This window comes from Diplotaxodon limnothrissa, linkage group LG23 (genome assembly GCF_057381915.1).
Source record: "Diplotaxodon limnothrissa isolate DT_005_m linkage group LG23, D_limnothrissa_male_GT1.1, whole genome shotgun sequence".
In the NCBI taxonomy this organism is placed as follows: Eukaryota; Metazoa; Chordata; class Actinopteri; order Cichliformes; family Cichlidae; genus Diplotaxodon; species Diplotaxodon limnothrissa.
This window is the reverse complement of record NC_140617.1, coordinates 50,576,068-50,591,652: the sequence shown is the minus strand read 5'-3', so window position 1 is coordinate 50,591,652 and position 15,585 is coordinate 50,576,068. Positions and strand designations below refer to the sequence as shown.

The 15,585-nt window shown below is 41.8% G+C and overlaps 2 protein-coding genes across 2 annotated transcripts in view; both read left to right on the top strand.

Moving 5' to 3' along the window:
* LOC146609038 (uncharacterized) overlaps positions 1 to 1,989 on the top strand; it is a 2,635-nt gene extending 646 nt beyond the window's left edge. The window contains exons 3-8 of the mRNA XM_085348572.1: positions 17 to 100; positions 203 to 348; positions 543 to 623; positions 742 to 923; positions 1,282 to 1,506; positions 1,592 to 1,989. Of these exons, the coding sequence (XP_085204698.1) occupies positions 17 to 100; positions 203 to 348; positions 543 to 623; positions 742 to 923; positions 1,282 to 1,506; positions 1,592 to 1,989 (1,116 nt within the window). The remainder of the gene's footprint in view (positions 1 to 16; positions 101 to 202; positions 349 to 542; positions 624 to 741; positions 924 to 1,281; positions 1,507 to 1,591) is intronic.
* An 8,568-nt stretch (positions 1,990 to 10,557) lies between these two features.
* On the top strand, positions 10,558 to 14,725 carry LOC146609037 (cellular tumor antigen p53-like). The gene is made up of 3 exons (XM_085348706.1): positions 10,558 to 10,634; positions 10,843 to 11,118; positions 13,988 to 14,725. Exons 1-3 carry the CDS (start codon positions 10,558 to 10,560, stop codon positions 14,334 to 14,336), a joined length of 702 nt encoding a protein of 233 aa, XP_085204832.1. The 3' UTR covers positions 14,337 to 14,725.
* The last annotated feature ends 860 nt before the right edge of the window (positions 14,726 to 15,585 follow it).

Here is a 15,585-nt window from a genome sequence, read left to right as displayed (position 1 = left end):
TTTTTTACATACACAGGTAGAGGACTGGATGGCGCGGAAAGCAGTAGCTGATGGTGTTGAGCTGAGTGGTAACTTGAAGATAACCAGCCAGGAAGAACAAGTAAGTCATTCATTCTCAGCAGCGACTCTCTTCTTGCTCTATAGGCACCTTGTGAATTGATTTTATGAGATATTTAACATTGATTCCTTTTTTTCTCTGCAGTTGTTGGACTGCTATTTTAGGAACATCCGTCCAGTGTCCTTGGAAAATCAAATTGCTGGCAGCGATGACAGGGGCAAGTTCTTCCTAGGAGAATGTGGGGTCCCACTGTCCAACCCATCATTAGATGTAAAACGCCTGAGAGCGAGGTGAGTGCTTGACCTAACTGGATCAATAGCATATTAAGAAAGATTTGTTTCTTTGATCTGACAGAGAAACCCTAACCCTGGACTCATAACAGTCAGCCACATATGTTGCTGTATGTCAGAGATGTTCGCCCCTTGTATTTTGGTTTTTTCATCTCTCTTGGCTCTAATTAATTTGCATGCATTAAAAACCACAGATACCTGAGCACTGAACCTGGGGATGCTATGGCTGAGTCAGCATCAAGCTCAGTAGGACTACCGACACCAGGACAGGCCAGGTACACTTTTTTTTTAAAAATATCACACACTACCACAAGTCAACCTGTGTTACACGTTTCCACATTTAAAAACTTTTGATGGATTTGATGCATCCCCTCCTCTACACCTTTCATGTAGCACATCATCTACGCACCTGCCACTCCAAGAATGGGATGCCTTCCTCCAGGCCTTCCCGGTCACCCTGAATGGAGAGCCACCATCCAAACGGCAGTGTGTACAGGCTGGCTTTCCACAGCACAGACACCACTACAAGAAATGGAGGGATATTCAGCTGAAGAAAAGAGTTGGGTACATTCTCGGTAAGGCCTGGGCATGTCATGTTAATGGAGCTGCTTCTGTTGCATTGCTTTGTTTGTTTTGTATGTATTTCAGAATGAAAATACTTTAATAATCTCTAAGAAAATTATGTGGGTTACACTTGTGTAGAGACAATAGCAGTAACAGTCTGAACTAATTAAATAATACAATACATGTAAGTATAACCCACTCAATGTTGTACACCCAAATATACACAGATAGCTCAATTATAAATATAAGGAATATTTTAAGGTACAAATACGTGATTGACTAAAATGCATATGGTTGATTTTTCATTTTTAAGCCGCAATAATCACTTGCATTATTTCTTGTACGTCGCTTTGTGACCACTTCATTTAGGTCAGTCAGTTGGCAGAAGAGGAAACCCACCTCAGCCTGCACGTGTGCAGATGGCTTTGGACAAGGAGAAATGGCACACCAACAAGCCCACTGTCAATGCCATCTTGCAGGCCTGGGTTGTTCCGCAGCCCAGTATACAAGACAACCAGTCCCTCATGTCTTCGATTGCAGAGCAGAAGTGGAAGGGCCTGGCTTTGCAAGACTTCGGGGAACGGAAGGGCAAAGGTAAAATGCACACAACATTTAGACAAATTGCAAGTGAACGTTTCTAAGAGCCCTGTCATGACCGATGGTATCTTTCAACTTACAGGTGTGATCGCACTTATGCCTTTCCACAAAGGGGATATAGTGTGCGATTACCACGGGACATATATCACTGAAGCAGAAGGGAAACGGAGGCCCCAGTCGGGGTATCTGTTCTTCTTCAGGGACGAGTGTGACCGAGGGATGTGCATCGATGCCACTGCATTCCCCTGTGCCTGTCATCCCGACATTGACACCTATGGGAGGCGAATGAACCATTCCCGAAAAAATCCAAACATCAAGCCCCAGAAGTTTACAATGAACTTCCCTGCAGGACCTCAGGAGACAATACTTTTCATTGCCCTGAAGGACATCGCAGTTGGTGAGGAGGTGTTATGGGACTACGGGGTAACTCGGAAATCTTATGGTGGTGAAGGGGAAGACTTGGAGTGGCTGGACAGCTGACTTTCATTTTATCTGTTCTTTTCCTATTCTCTTTGCATGGGCTTTTTTATGTAGTGATTTTATTCTTAAAAAACACAGCTGTTTTTACATTGTCTTGCATGTAATTTAAATGTGGTTTGAGGGTTTTTTGTTTTGTTTTGTTTTGTTTTAATTTACGTATTGAAATAAAGTGTGATGTTTCCAAATTTCACTCTGCTTCATATTGTATTATTTACGTTCACTGTTTCGTGTTTTATTGTGAAAGTCTTGTGTTTCCATGTTCAGGTGTCTGGTTTTGCTTCCACTGTGGCTCCATTTTAATTTCTCATTTGTGTTCCCCGCGTCTTGATGCCTCCTGAAGAGCATGATGATTAACATAGCCAAGGTGATTATGAAACACGTCAGGTTTACAGATGAATAATAACAATAATAATAATAAATGTGAGATACTAGCTCTACATGAGTGTCTCCTGCAGTTAATATGTAATACACAGATGAAAGATGAGGTGAGATATCTAGGCATTATCTCTTGTCATTTGAAAGATTAACTACTAACAGAAAATAAGAATATCTCAATAATAGACTTAGAATTTTCTATCCTAAGCCAATTTTAAACAGGTGCCTGCAGATTCTTTGGGAGAATTTGGACAGTCTGTCTGACATCTGCATTGACTCATATTTGTTTAACAGCCCGGGTCTGCGCTCAGGTGTCGCACTTTGGATAAATAAGATAAATAAGGAGACCAAGGCCCTGTACAGGCTCTTGGTAAATGCATTGAGGAAATTAATGACTGGTTGTGCCACAATTTTCTCCAGCTAAACAAAAACAAAACTGAGGTAATAGTCTTTGGCGCCAAAGAAAAACGATTACAGGTCACCAGAGAACTTCAATCTATACATCTAAAAACCACAAACCAGGCGAGAAATTTGGGTGTAGTGATGGATGCAGACCTAAACTTGAAAAAGAAAAGAAAAACACATTAAGACAATAACAAAGTCAGCTTACTATCACCTCAAGAATATTTCAAGGATAAAAGATCTGATGTCTCAACAGGACCTGGAAAAACTAGTCCATGCATTCATCTTTAGTAGGCTTGATTACTGTAACAGCATCTTTACAGGTCTACCTAAAAAATCAGTCAGACAACTACAGCTCATTCAGAACTCTGCTGCTCGAGTCCTCACTAAGACCAAAAAAGTGGACCACATCAGTCCAGCTCTGAGGTCTTTACACTGGCTGCCTGTCCGTCAGAGGATAGACTTTAAAGTTCTGATGCTGATCTGTTTTGATTTTATATACTGTTTTGTTTGTTTGTTTGTTAATTAGTTAGTTTGTTTCTTTGCTTGTTTTAATCTATTTTAAATCATGCTTTTTATTTGTTTTTGTTTCTAATGTCTCTGTAAAGCACTTTGAATCACCTTGTTGTTGAATTGTGCTATACAAATAAATTTGCCTTGCCTTGCCTTGAGGAACTGCCCCGGTCTTTATTTATAATTCAGTGAGCGTTTGTTCCTTAGATTGGAATGTGGAGGTGTGTGTGTGTGTGACAGACAGACAGAGAGAGAGAGAGAGAGAGAGAGAGAGTGTGTGACACTTGCTGTGTATTTAAAAAACAAACGCTCAAACAAACCAAAGAGAAAAAGCTTACATGTTTTCAGTTTTCAGTTTTATTTGTCATATGCAAGTTAGCACAGGGTCAACATTGCAATGAAATGTGTTTGACGAGCAGCAGTCACTCAGCAGCTTGATACAGTAGGAGAAAATATAGGAAAATAAAATAATAAGAAAATAGAAAAATAGTAAGGAGCAAAATATTAGAGAGACATGGTAAAAGAGAAAAGATGACTAAATATATATGTATCTATAAATATATGTACACTAGTGATTAAATAAGAAAATCTTGAAAAGAAATATGACGGGAGGGCAGATGGGATATTGCACAGGAATGAGCAGCAGAAAATTACAGTATTGCACTTTTAAATATAAATATCAATGACAATAAAGTGGAGTGACCAGTGCGGATTAAACATTACATGTATTATGAAACAGATGGTTTGGCGACAGTGGTCCAGGTAAATGCTACATGGACACCTGATCAGAGGACAAGGGCTTAAAAGGTGTCTGTGTGTCTGTATGTTTATATAATTGTACATATGGAGGAAAAATTTCCTAAAACCATACTTGAAATCATAACTAATGCACTTTATAAAATAAATACCTAAAGGTTTTTCAGAAATTATTACATAGAATAACATTTGGGACGTTCAGTGGATGTCGTTCACTGGCTCATTCAGTCAGTGTCGTTGAGTGGGTGTCGTTCACTGGCTCATTCAATGAGTCGTTCAATGGCTCATTCAGTGAGTGTCGTTCAGTGGGTGTCGTTCACTGGCTCATGCAGTCAGTGTCTGTTAAGAAATATAGTCTAAAACACTTCTTCAGTAAAGACTCAGAGAAGAGAAACTTCTTGCTAGCAAAAGTGCAGTCTCCAGAACTGAGAATAAGACAAGGTACGACCTCTCTCATGCTCCTAGGATGTGGGGGTGAACATCCTAAAATGTTACAGACCTCCTAGGATGAGACATTCTTTCAATATGCCACCAACTATATACTTGTATATTTATTATTTATATATTTACCATATACTTCTACACACAAATGATTACATGCAGCATTCTACCATATGCAAACTTATATCATTAGCACTTAGACCCCCGGAGAGCAGTCATTTTGGTTTTCTACCTTAGACCCCTGCGGAGTCATCATTTTGCGTTTCTACCTTTAAAAGCCGGAGAGCAGTCAGTCAAATGCTGGAGTCGTTCATATGTATATTAGGTCGTTACCTAGGAATTCTGGAGGGAGGGGAGTGGGGGTGAGTGATTGAGGGGGTGGGGGAGTGGAGTGTTGCATGATGTCTTGGAAGCGGTTTCGTGCCATAGTTCCAATTATCTGTGGGTTTCCCAGGTTTGCTGACCAGCAGTCATTTACCGATGGAACCCTGTAAACCCCCTGCAAGATGACAATTGCAATAAATGCCATTAGTTCAGGGAGGTCCATGAACCAATGAACATGCTCCATGCACCACTCAGCAGGCCATTTGTAAATATGTGTACAAATGGTTGGTTTTTTGTACTGTTTTCATCAATAAATGTCAGCAACAAAGGACATACACCCATGTGTGTTGATTTCTCCCTAAGATGGCAAACTGAAACACTGAAACACTCCACTCCCCCACCCCCTCAATCACTCAGTGAGTGATTGAGGGGGTGGGGGAGCTGCTAAAAGCGGTGAGCTTCCTTTTGTGTTTCATCTTGATGCATTCTCAATCATCCAGGGAAACAAATCTCCAAAAGTCACCAACTTGGAGTGTTTCAGTTTGCCATCTTAGGGAGAAATCAACACACATGGGTGTATGTCCTTTGTTGCTGACATTTATTGATGAAAACAGTACAAAAAACCAACCATTTGTACACATATTTACAAATGGCCTGCTGAGTGGTACATGGAGCAAGTTTTGGGTGGCTTGCGACCTAAAATCCAAGTACACAGATGCAAAAAAAATCAGGCCACTGTGCGATGTGTTCACTGCTACAGGTACACATGTGGGAAATGCAGACGACAGATACCGTGGCAGTGCCAGGATTGTGAGTGATTGCTGAAAATGTTGAAATGTACTCACTCACTTTTTATCATTATTTGTAAATATGTGTACAAATGGTTGGTTTTTTGTACTGTTTTCATCAATAAATGTCAGCAACAAAGGACATACAAAGGACGTGTTGATTTCTCCCTAAGATGGCAAACTGAAACACTCCACTCCCCCACCCCCTCAATCACTCACCCCCACTCCCCTCCCTCCAGAATTCCTAGGTAACGACCTAATATACATATGAACGACTCCAGCATTTGACTGACTGCTCTCCGGCTTTTAAAGGTAGAAACGCAAAATGATGACTCCGCGGTCAATTTAGCCAATTTAGCTTCCACTTCCACCATTTGACTGCTCTCGGGTTTTATAGGTAGAAAGGTAGAAGCCTGGGGATGCTAGTGTTAAAAGATTATACTGACTACTAAGCACAATTTTCCTAATAACAGTGTTGTTGAGTGGGTGTCGTTCACTGGCTCATTCAGTCAGTGTCGTTGAGTGGGTTATTCAGTGAGTGTCGTTCAGGGGTTGTCGTTCACTGGCTCATTCACTGAACGACATTCATTTCCTATGGCGGCAACTTTTGACTGGACCCTATATAAGGGGAGGAGTGCTCAGCTCAGTCATTCATGCCCTGAAACTCAGAGGAGCAGTGTCTCTGGATTTATGACCACAGCGTCTTGGTTAACTAAGACACACAACTTTTCTTTTTTTATCTGCTGTCTTGAAAGACTGTATTTACAATACAGGTAATATTTTTGGCATATTCTTAACTGTTGCAAATTGCTCTTTCCTGTTCTTTACTTACTTGATTTTAATGTGTTTTACTTACATGATTACACTTTTTTTGTCTTTCCTGGTTTAACAGTTTTTCAGTTACATTGTTTCACTTCTTTTTTACTTACCTGATTATACTTTCTGTTCTTTCCAGAACACAACAGCCATGGAGGACGTTGGTGTCGAAAACATGAAGGGTTTGGCGGATGCTTTCGCCAGATCTAAAAGCGTTGAGGATTTCCTCCTGGACCCCAACATTTTCATTCCATTGCAGGCAACGACAGTTGAGGATCCAACGAGACGTGTTTGGAGTAAATTTGATTACGACGGAGTGGTGGTTGAACTAAAAAACTTGGAAGGCCTGCATATACCCTTTTCTAGGTTGAACATGGCACCCTTCAAAATGCACCAGCTGAAAAACTCCTGGCACACCATAAAGAAACACTTTGACCTTAGTAAGTTGTCTGTGGAGGGCTTAAAAGTGCTGCGAAAGGTAAGAGGCTTTGATTTTGCCTACCTGGACGGGGGATTCAAGTTAGAAGCTATAGTAATTCCCAAGTCCCTTGTGGTGGTGGACAGAGTCTGTAAAATGGCTGACTATTTACCAAGACACACGGTGGACCTTGTTAATGGCATCTTAACAAAATTTGTTGAGTTGCTCAAAGACCTTCCACTGGAAGACCTGAGCAGACCCACGCTGCAGAAGACCATCATTCACAACAAGGGGAGCATGAACGTATTGCCACAGGATCAAACGTTCGTACTCTCCAAACTGGATGAAGCGAAGAGGATGTTGCCGGAGCATCCAACATTGGAAGTCCGGTTCTTTGTCTATAAATTTGGACAAAAGACAAGGGACCCCTTTCATTTGTGGGAAGTAGCTGACCCTGACGAGGTTGTGCGATGTTCTCTGCACGTGGCCTGCAACCTCATACCACTGGACCCTCACACCACACTTTTCTGGTCAAGAGCAGGACTGGAAAGGATGTTTGGACCCAGAGCTAGGCTCTTCACGTCCATGTCCATGCACGAGTGTGTTAACGTGCAGACAGAACTTGACCAGCACCCACCGGACATCTTGCCAGCTTTGGCAGAGATTGCCACTAGGCCTAACGTCACCTTCTGGCAAGTTTATGTGGACAGCCCACACACTCATTATATGTCCACATTCCGGCACCCCATTAGTGGATTGATCGTCACTGGTGGCCTCGGCCACCCGAATTACGTTCAGGCGGTGGCCACCAGAGCTGAGGACTACTACATCCACATGATGGACTTGGCCAGGAAGGCAGCAGGTAATTATAACCTGAGAATAGAGATCGTGGAGGGGATAGAAGGGAAGGAACTGGCAGACTTTACAGACATTGTTTATGCATGCTCATTCTTCGACTTGAGTGCATTACATAAGTGCCTGACGGACTTCCCCCTCGTTGTACCCTTTAAACGGGAACAGGAACAGCCAAGCGTGAATGAAATACTGTCTCGCTGTCTAAAGTATATGGCTGACCAGCTCCGGCAACTTGGGGAGAAGCACACAGGCAAAGGCGGCTTTCTCCCAGTGTGGAAGGCATTCCAGCTGGAGCTTGCGCTGGAGGAGGCATTATACGGGCACCCCTTGTCCAACATGGACAGACAGTACTCTGCAGCACTCGGGACCAGCTCGCTGCACGAATTCAGTGCAACCAACATGCGGGGCTTCATGGGCCTGGGTGCAGCAACTGGTGCAGCTGTTGACGACTGCCCACCTCCTCTGGCACACTGGACAAGGGACACACTCCAGATGAAAAGAATCGAGAGGCTATTTGCTCTCACATTGACTCTCGAGTGCGAGCCTTCCGTGCTGGGACCTGAGCTTGTGAAACTCCTGCTGAAAGACCTCTTCAGGAGGAACGACGGCATCTTCATCTCAGAGCTGCAAGGGGAAAAATGCCCAGAGAATCTAAAGGGACACATTAATCTGGCTGCACTGACGGAGAACCTGGCCACCAGAGACTCCTTCCCGACCCCATTCACCTTTGCCCGGGCGAGGAAGCTTGTTGAAGGGGAAGGGAAGAATGTACAAGAATGCCTGAGAGCAGGATTCCTTGAGCTGAAGGTCAGGTGGTTCCCAGACATTAAGTACCGCGACATAAAGGGAACAAGGAGGGCTTCTTGGAACTTGATTGATTATGTAGAGATACATAATGAAGACAGGGAGCCTTCCATCGAGTCCCAGGCCATGGCCATAGTGGGAGATGTGGCCATGGAGATGGAGCGCCGTGGACTGTGCTACGCCAGGACCCTTGAAAGGTACAGAGAGCATGGAATGCCATGGCTGGCGCAAGTGATGAAGAGGATTCCGGGGAAGACTGAAAAACACACACGGAACAAGGTCTTGGTGCTGGTCAGCTCAGTGGGACTTATCATGAATAAGGATTTTGTGTCATATGAGAAAGTGAAGGACCTACTCCTGGAGCTGAAGATGACACAGGCAGAGCTCCAAAAGTACAGGATCCTTTCAACGTCAGTCTGTGAAAAGGTTTTCGGCTTCACTCTCTATAAGCTCCACTATGACATTCTTTATCGAATGGGGAACCCAAAACCCCATGCGGAGAAAAAGTTGCCTCCAGATCTCCCCCTGGAGATGGAGGAAGAGGATGCACCTGTACTTGAAGAGGATGAGGAACCTGACCTATTGCAGACGAGAGCTGTGTACATGCCCGCTCAAACCAGCAGACACTGGACACAGCAGGAAGAGGGATTTATCAACCTTGATCCAACAATCTCCACTGGCGTGGCGTACAAGGAGTATGTCGGACAATGCAAAGCAGCAAGACTACCTGCAAGGTCGTACAAGGGCTTTGGGAGAAAGCGAAGAGACCTTCTCAGGGATGCATAGGCATACAAGCTGATTTCCTGTTCTAATCATGTCCTTTCTTTATTTTGACTTTATGCTTAGAACTAGCACAGTAGGACATATTTGTTTATCTTTTGAATCCACTTTAAGACAAGTGTGAATTTGATTTCTGTTGTAGTTGATCTTGAAGAAGTGTGATCTCAGTTCATTTTGTGGTGTTCACAAGTTCCACTGTAAATAGAGGTATTTAAAATAAAAAAAAACCAAAAAAAAAAACCACCCCTCACATGGACTCTGCCTTGACGTGGCGTGAGGGCTTACGTGTCCCTCTGGGACACAACCAAAGAGTCCAGCAGCTGATCAGCGACCAGCTGAACCTCCAGGCCATAACAGTGAAGGACAGAGCAGTATACTTCCTGTCCCTCACCCTCCTGTCACTGCCTGGAGGTTCAGCTGGTCGCTGATCAGGTGTTTCTCTCCCTATCACTATCTCTCTCTCCAGGGCGGAACTGATTACGGGTTTACGCCCTCGGGCCAGCTCTCGGAGGAAGAAACACCTGTGCCTCGTCAGTGTGGATTGCATTTAAGCCAGGAAACAACGGTTGTTTTTCGCTGGATTTGTAAGAATCGCGTAAGTGAAATTCTAGCAAGTGTTTTTCCGTGTCGTTGTGTGTTTGAAACTAACAAGCGTTTCCTTATGCGCAGACCCTCTGGACTGTTTTCCCTGGTGTTCCCTGAGTGGCGAGTGTTCGAGTGGATTCCTGTGATTGTTTGGAGAGAAACGAGAGTTTTCCCCTGGATTTCCCCCCGGAGCCATGCCCGTTTCACCTTTTGTATATACACTTGTTGGACACTGTACGTTAATAAATTCTCTTGTGTGCATCCATCCCCGGAGTGCAGCGCGTGACTCCAAGTTGCACACCGTGACGCCTTCCCCACAAAGTTACCTGAATACATACCTGTTCACCAAGCACACACCTACCTACATACTTACCTGGTCGTAGCGAATACTCACCTGAATACTGTGCAAATGTTGAATAATGAAAATTAAAACAATTTGATCAACGTTTGTTGTTACTATTTATTAAATTTTATTTTCAGTTGTTCATGACGGGACAAACAGTGTTGGGGGAAAGAGAAAGATGAGAGAGATGAGAGAGAAAGATGAAGGAACAGAAAAACTGGGCAACAGGGACAGTGAGAAAGGACACAAAAGAAAAAAAAATCTCCCGTTTTTGGTTCACATTAACTTAAATAGATATTTTTTTGAAGAACATTTGATTTTTTGAAAGACAATTTAAAAAAGAGGAAAAGAAAAAAAGACTGGACGCCATGGAAAACGGCTGGACTGTGGTGCACTATGGCCGCCGGCGCCAACGTGACCGCCAAGTGTTCTGGGACGGGTACGGGTACGCTCCTTTTCCTCTCGGAGAAGGGATTATCTTCCACAACCTAACCCTAACAGTGTACAGTGACTGATCAGGCAGTACAGTTTTAGGAACCTTTTTAACTGAGGCAGGATGGCATTTTGGTTTTTAATCAGAATCTACCCTTCAGCCAGAATTCATTTAAAGAGCTGTGGGAACAGCTACCTGTGACTGAATCTCTGTCCGTCAGTTTGGACACTACCTCAACCGTGAACAGCAATACAACGGGTCATGATGAAACCTGGAGGCCAGATGACACCATGGAGATGTTTCAGATCATCAATGAGCAGCAATTAGCTGAAAACTTTGGTGAAAATCTCTTTGAGCTGCCAAATGACATTTTGCAAAAAGACGGCATTACACCTGCAGCCTCCACTGTTCCGGTTACGACAGATTACCCTGGCGAATGTGGGTTTCAGCTGAGATTCCAAAAGTCTGGAACAGCAAAATCAGTGACTTCAACTTGGTGGGGAAAATGCAAAGCAAACGTGTGGTCGCAAATTTTGAAGCCACCCTGATAACCTTCTCCCACCAACGATGTGGAGATCCAAGCCTTTTAGATCCAGTTAAAATCAAGACACTTAAAACGATGATAAATGCAAAGACTGGTAACAGCGCAAAGAACCATAAAGCAAGAGAATTTTTAAAAAACTATGAGAAATAAACTAGGCTCTGCCCATGACTCAATCTTTGCCTCTCTTCCTACCTCATCTCCTCTAACTCCATCTGCTGTCCATCTGAGAAAAAGGCACAATTTGCTATTGCATTAGTCTATTATTTAAATTGTCCACATTTAACAATTCTTCACCTAATCCACAATAAAGTAATGATAAAAACTGTTATGGAACCTAGAAATTGTATTTGTTATTGTTTTTATACTTGGATCTGTTGTGCCAAAGTAGGTATCCCCGACAGAATTTGTTTCCCCTGTGCTGGGAGCACGCAGGAAGTACTGATGTTTTCATTTTGTGAAAAATTAGTATCGTTACATTACCATACAACAGAAAATTATATATATATATGGAAAAGCCGACGTAGGACAGTTTTCCAGTTTCATTGTACTACTGTACTATGTATGACTGTGCAATGACATTAAAGAGTTATCTCATCTCACGGGGTATCAGATGGGATTATTTTAATAAAACATTAACATTTTGGCTGATAACTATTTTTATTCTCCTGTAACTTTACTCTAAAAAGAGCTAAATCCTCTAAAGTTTCAGGAGTAATGCGTCATAATAAGAAGTGTTTGTGAATGAAAAATCAGCAATGTGGGATACTGTTTGTCCGTGATTTACACAGGGGGAACAAATTGTGGCAGGATCAGCCTGATATTATTTGTATCGCACTATAACTTCGTTGTATAAAGAGCTAACATCTCAAAAATGTCAGGAGTAGTTAGTCATTATGAGAAGTGTTTGTAAAATTTGCCACCGACATCCATGTGATCAACAACAGACACACGTCATTGCCCTTCGTGGTCTAAACCAATCAGAGATAGTCAGGGGCGGGACCTCTGGAAATGTCCTTGGTCCAGCTGAAAGTGCAGGTGGATAGAGAAAGGTGAGTAGCTTGAATGAAGCGATACCGATTCATTAAATCCTGAATTGAATGAATATAAATGTATTTTACCAGAAACGCCAGAGTCTCAGGCTAAAGCTCACAAAACTATTTCAACAACAACCAGCGAATGAGAGCAGGAAACGGTAAACACAGAGCGGACCGGCGCATCAGAATTAGCTTAGCCGCCGTCGGGGCTGAAAGCCAAAAGCTCACTAATTCTGATTCGTCGTGTCTGAATCGTCTTTACGTCTTTTTTGCGCAAGATTCTGGGCTGCAGGTTTTGTCTCTCTTCAACCAAAATTCACTAGGCCAGCAGCAAAAGAAGAACCAAACTATGCTTCACATTTGATAAATATCGTCGTTAATTCCCTATTACTTTTGCTGTTTTGCTTCCAACACGATAAAAACCACAGTTCATGCACAGCTCTCGCTCTGTACTTCAAGAAAAGTTTCCCATCTCAAACATGTGTTTTCTGCATTACTCATTCGCTTATTACCCATCAGTCTACCGTTGTTTACAGCGCTGGCGGCCGCTGTCTTTTCTTTTCTTTGTACTTAAATGACCTCGGACAAGAAAGAATAATTTCTGCTGTTTAATACTGAAGAAATGTAAACTTTTTCAAATTGGGTATAATTGCAGAATATTTTTAAGGTTATCTGCTATAAAATCCATGCCAGGAAAATCTCCTTTATGTTTTTTATTTTATTTTATTCTCAGTTACTTTGACACAACGGCATGTGCTGTGATGGTCACATCTCTGATAAAGTTTAGTGTCAGTACTGATAAATGATCAGAATTATAAGATCTCTCACTTTCTGAGTAAAAATTGCACCAAATCGAATCTGGACCTTGTGAAGCGGAATCAAGTGGATTATAGAAATCAGTGATGATACACAGGCCTTGTGAATATCCTAGGACCGACAGAAGTGGATATAACTGACCGTGGGCAATGAGAAAAGATGAAAAGAACGATTGATAACTTTTTTGTCAAGTTAAGGCCTGATCGATCTGAAATTCATAGCCAGTGCTCTGACAGGGAGCCATCAATCTTTGAACGCTGATTTGGGTGCGCCCAACTTTTTTTTTTTTTAATGGTGTGCATAAGAAAAAAAGTTTTGCGCACTCAGAGAGAGACAGTGACACTTGCTGTGGATTTGAAAAAAAAAAACACACAGAAAAACCAAAGAGAAGGACAAACCTCAACTCAAAAATCTTTAAAACGCCTTCATTCTTCTCATATGATTAATGAGAAGGAAAACGGGACACCACTGTCTTATAATTCCCCAGGAACAAACTCCTCTTTCTCTCATTTCAGACCTGTTTCAAATCATAAGCAGACACAACCAAAAACCGGCTCACCTAATCAAACCAAATCCCAACTTTAAGCCACTATCCAGTCCTGTCCCCCTTCTCTCCTCATACCAGTACCCACAGTTCAGACCCCACCTCAGGCCCCTTACTGCCTGAGGTGGGGTCTGAAGTATTTTCCAGCCTTATAAAGAAAGGGAAGACTGAAGTGGCAGACTGTCATGCAAAAAGCGAGCATCTCCTCCTTGCACTGCTTACAGTCAAATGACAAAATATGTGAACTCTTTTTAAACAGGAAAAAGGAAGAAATTGTACACCAGAGGGGGCAAGAAGGAGAAAACTTGAATATAAACTCAAAAGAAAAACCGCTGTTCCTTCCCTCCCCCAGAAGGCAGTAGAATATCATCATGTTAAATGCCACTTTTGGGGGGGGGGGTAAAATTACTTGACAAATATGTTTCTCTTTTTTGTTATTTCGTCCCTCTTTGTTACAGCTACAGGAGGACAATAAACAGAAGAAGGAGAGCGGCACCAAAGAGGCGAAAAAACGAAAGAGCGCACCACCTCCTGACACCACATCCACAAAGAAGTCCAAATGTACCTCCAGTGCTGAGGGGGACGACAAGGAGGTTTTTCTCCTCCCTGTTCGTGGGCGTGAGCGTTACGAGATGTTGAAGAAGATCAATGACGGTTTGGAGCTGCTTGACAAGGACAGCAAAAGCAAGTCAAAGGTCTCAGTGAAGCATGAGGTTCCCGTGCCCTCCAGTGGAAAGAGGCTGCTCCAGAGAGGAGAGAGGAGTGACAGCGACTAAGATGCCCATCACCTCAATTTCGAAAACAAATGTCACCTTTTTGTCTAAGCCTTTAGGATTATTTCAGGTTTTAAATGCCCATTTAAAAACCAAAATGCCATCCTGCCTCAGTTAAAACGGTTCCTGAAACTGTACTGCCTGATTAGTCACTGCACTGACATACTGTTGTGTTCAGTTATGTTTTTCTTTTCTTTTTAAAAAAAACAAAAAAAACAACAACCCTATGTTCCTAATTGGGTTAGAGCCGTTCAGCATGGTTTGAGTGAGATTAAGAATGATCCTTGTCATAACGAGTCACTGCCGTTTATTTAAATAAAGTTCAAAGCTAGGCTTGCAAAACTTGAATGGAATTTGCCTCTGATGTTGCTGTATTACTGTGCTACAGTCCTGTCGCACCATGTCATTTTTTAAAAAAAGAAATGTATATATTTTGCATGATTGTCTGGGAAATGCAACCACCTCTGCGCAACCTTGATTCATATGCAATATGTAATCATGTTTGTGTAACATGAAAGAAAAAAGAGAAAAAATGATGATAAATGCAAAGACTGGTAACAGCGCTAAGAACCATAAAGCAAGAGAATTTTTAAAAAACTGTGAGAAATAAACTACACTGTAAAAAAAATAACCCTATTCAAATTAAAAAAAATGATGTCCAATTGTCACATCCAAAATATTTGGCTTTATAGAATCCAAATTGAGTCACTTGATATGACCTGATACTTTTATGTTGATATAAACAATATTACTAGACTTGACTGAAACTTTAAATTTTGCATTGATCCAAATTGATTTTTTTTACATAGAACCATATTTTAATTATTGAACCAAGCTAATATATTGAAATTTAACCAACCTAATGTATTCACATCGAACCAAATTAACATGAACTAATATGTTTGTGTTGAAGCCAGGTAATTGATTTACATATATTCAAACTATATTTTTTACATTTCATTTCAGTTCAAAAATGCTCTGCATTTCCTATAAAAAACAAGACAGTTGGCCAACCAATTATTTCAAAATTATTTATTGTTCCAAACCATTTTAACTATAATCAATAGAGAGGATTAGTAATATACAGATTTAGTGCTACGGCAGAAATGATTAGAGAAATGTTTGTTTTATAAAACCTGCAATCTTTTGAAAACCAGTATAAAACCTGCAATCTTTTGAAAACCAGTATAAAACCTGCAACCTGTCTAAAACTGGCATAAAACCATTATAAAAACTATTTTTAAACCAATTT